This window comes from Cynoglossus semilaevis, chromosome 20 (genome assembly GCF_000523025.1).
Source record: "Cynoglossus semilaevis isolate Cse_v1.0 chromosome 20, Cse_v1.0, whole genome shotgun sequence".
In the NCBI taxonomy this organism is placed as follows: Eukaryota; Metazoa; Chordata; class Actinopteri; order Pleuronectiformes; family Cynoglossidae; genus Cynoglossus; species Cynoglossus semilaevis.
This window is the reverse complement of record NC_024326.1, coordinates 5,342,730-5,343,407: the sequence shown is the minus strand read 5'-3', so window position 1 is coordinate 5,343,407 and position 678 is coordinate 5,342,730. Positions and strand designations below refer to the sequence as shown.

Genomic DNA, 678 nt, shown 5'->3' with positions numbered 1-678 from the left:
CCCACGGTCAACCCAAATAAAAAAAGGGCCTTTGGGGGGTTTTTTTTTTTTGGAAAAAAAAAAAAAAAATGTGGCAGGTATATTACCGTTACAGTTCCATTAGCACTGTAGGAGAGGAATCCTGTTGGTTGCTGCTCGGCGTCACGCTTGAAAACAAATCGGTTGTAGCCAGAAGCTGGGGGGTCCTGAATCTTGACATACTGCTTATCCATCCAGGTCTTAAGTCCATACAGGTTGAACCTTTTCAAAACCTCGTCCCTGAGCGTTTCGTCGCCGTAAGAGCCAGCACGGTGGCTTTCCTTCCGAAAGGCACTGCAAAAAAAATAAGAGCGAGCAAAAAGATTAAGAGCTATTGATTCAATGCGGCAACATTTTCAAATAATTTATAGAAGCCGTATGAAAGACGATGAGAGTGTTAGATTTACCTGAAGGTATCTTCTAGATTTGCAGACTTGCTTTTCTGAGCCATCAGGTTTATAACATCCTGCCAGTTAACCATAGGCGGGGCACCATACTCATGGGGAGTATCGGCGTTTCCCTTAATATCATACACCGTCGGAGTGACAGCCAGAGGATAACTGGTAGCCTGACCCATACTATACATCTTGTAGGCAATCATGAATCCTGCAAGATCAAGAATATGTAAGAGATAAAAGAAATCCTAGAAACGTTTTTTTT

At 42.6% G+C, this 678-nt stretch overlaps 1 protein-coding gene across 6 annotated transcripts in view; it reads right to left on the bottom strand.

The window, feature by feature from the left end:
* The window catches only part of LOC103396196 (transferrin receptor protein 1-like), an 11,858-nt gene extending 11,212 nt beyond the window's left edge, over positions 1–646 (bottom strand). For all 6 annotated transcript variants that reach the window (XR_003053034.1, XM_025066063.1, XM_025066062.1 and 3 more), the window contains exons 1-2: positions 426–646; positions 87–312 (exon numbers count right to left, since the gene is read on the bottom strand). Coding sequence is in view for 5 of the 6 variants with exons in the window: in XM_025066063.1 (XP_024921831.1) it covers positions 87–312; positions 426–619 (420 nt within the window). In the remaining variant the exon portion in view is untranslated. The remainder of the gene's footprint in view (positions 1–86; positions 313–425) is intronic.
* Positions 647–678: the final 32 nt, after the last annotated feature.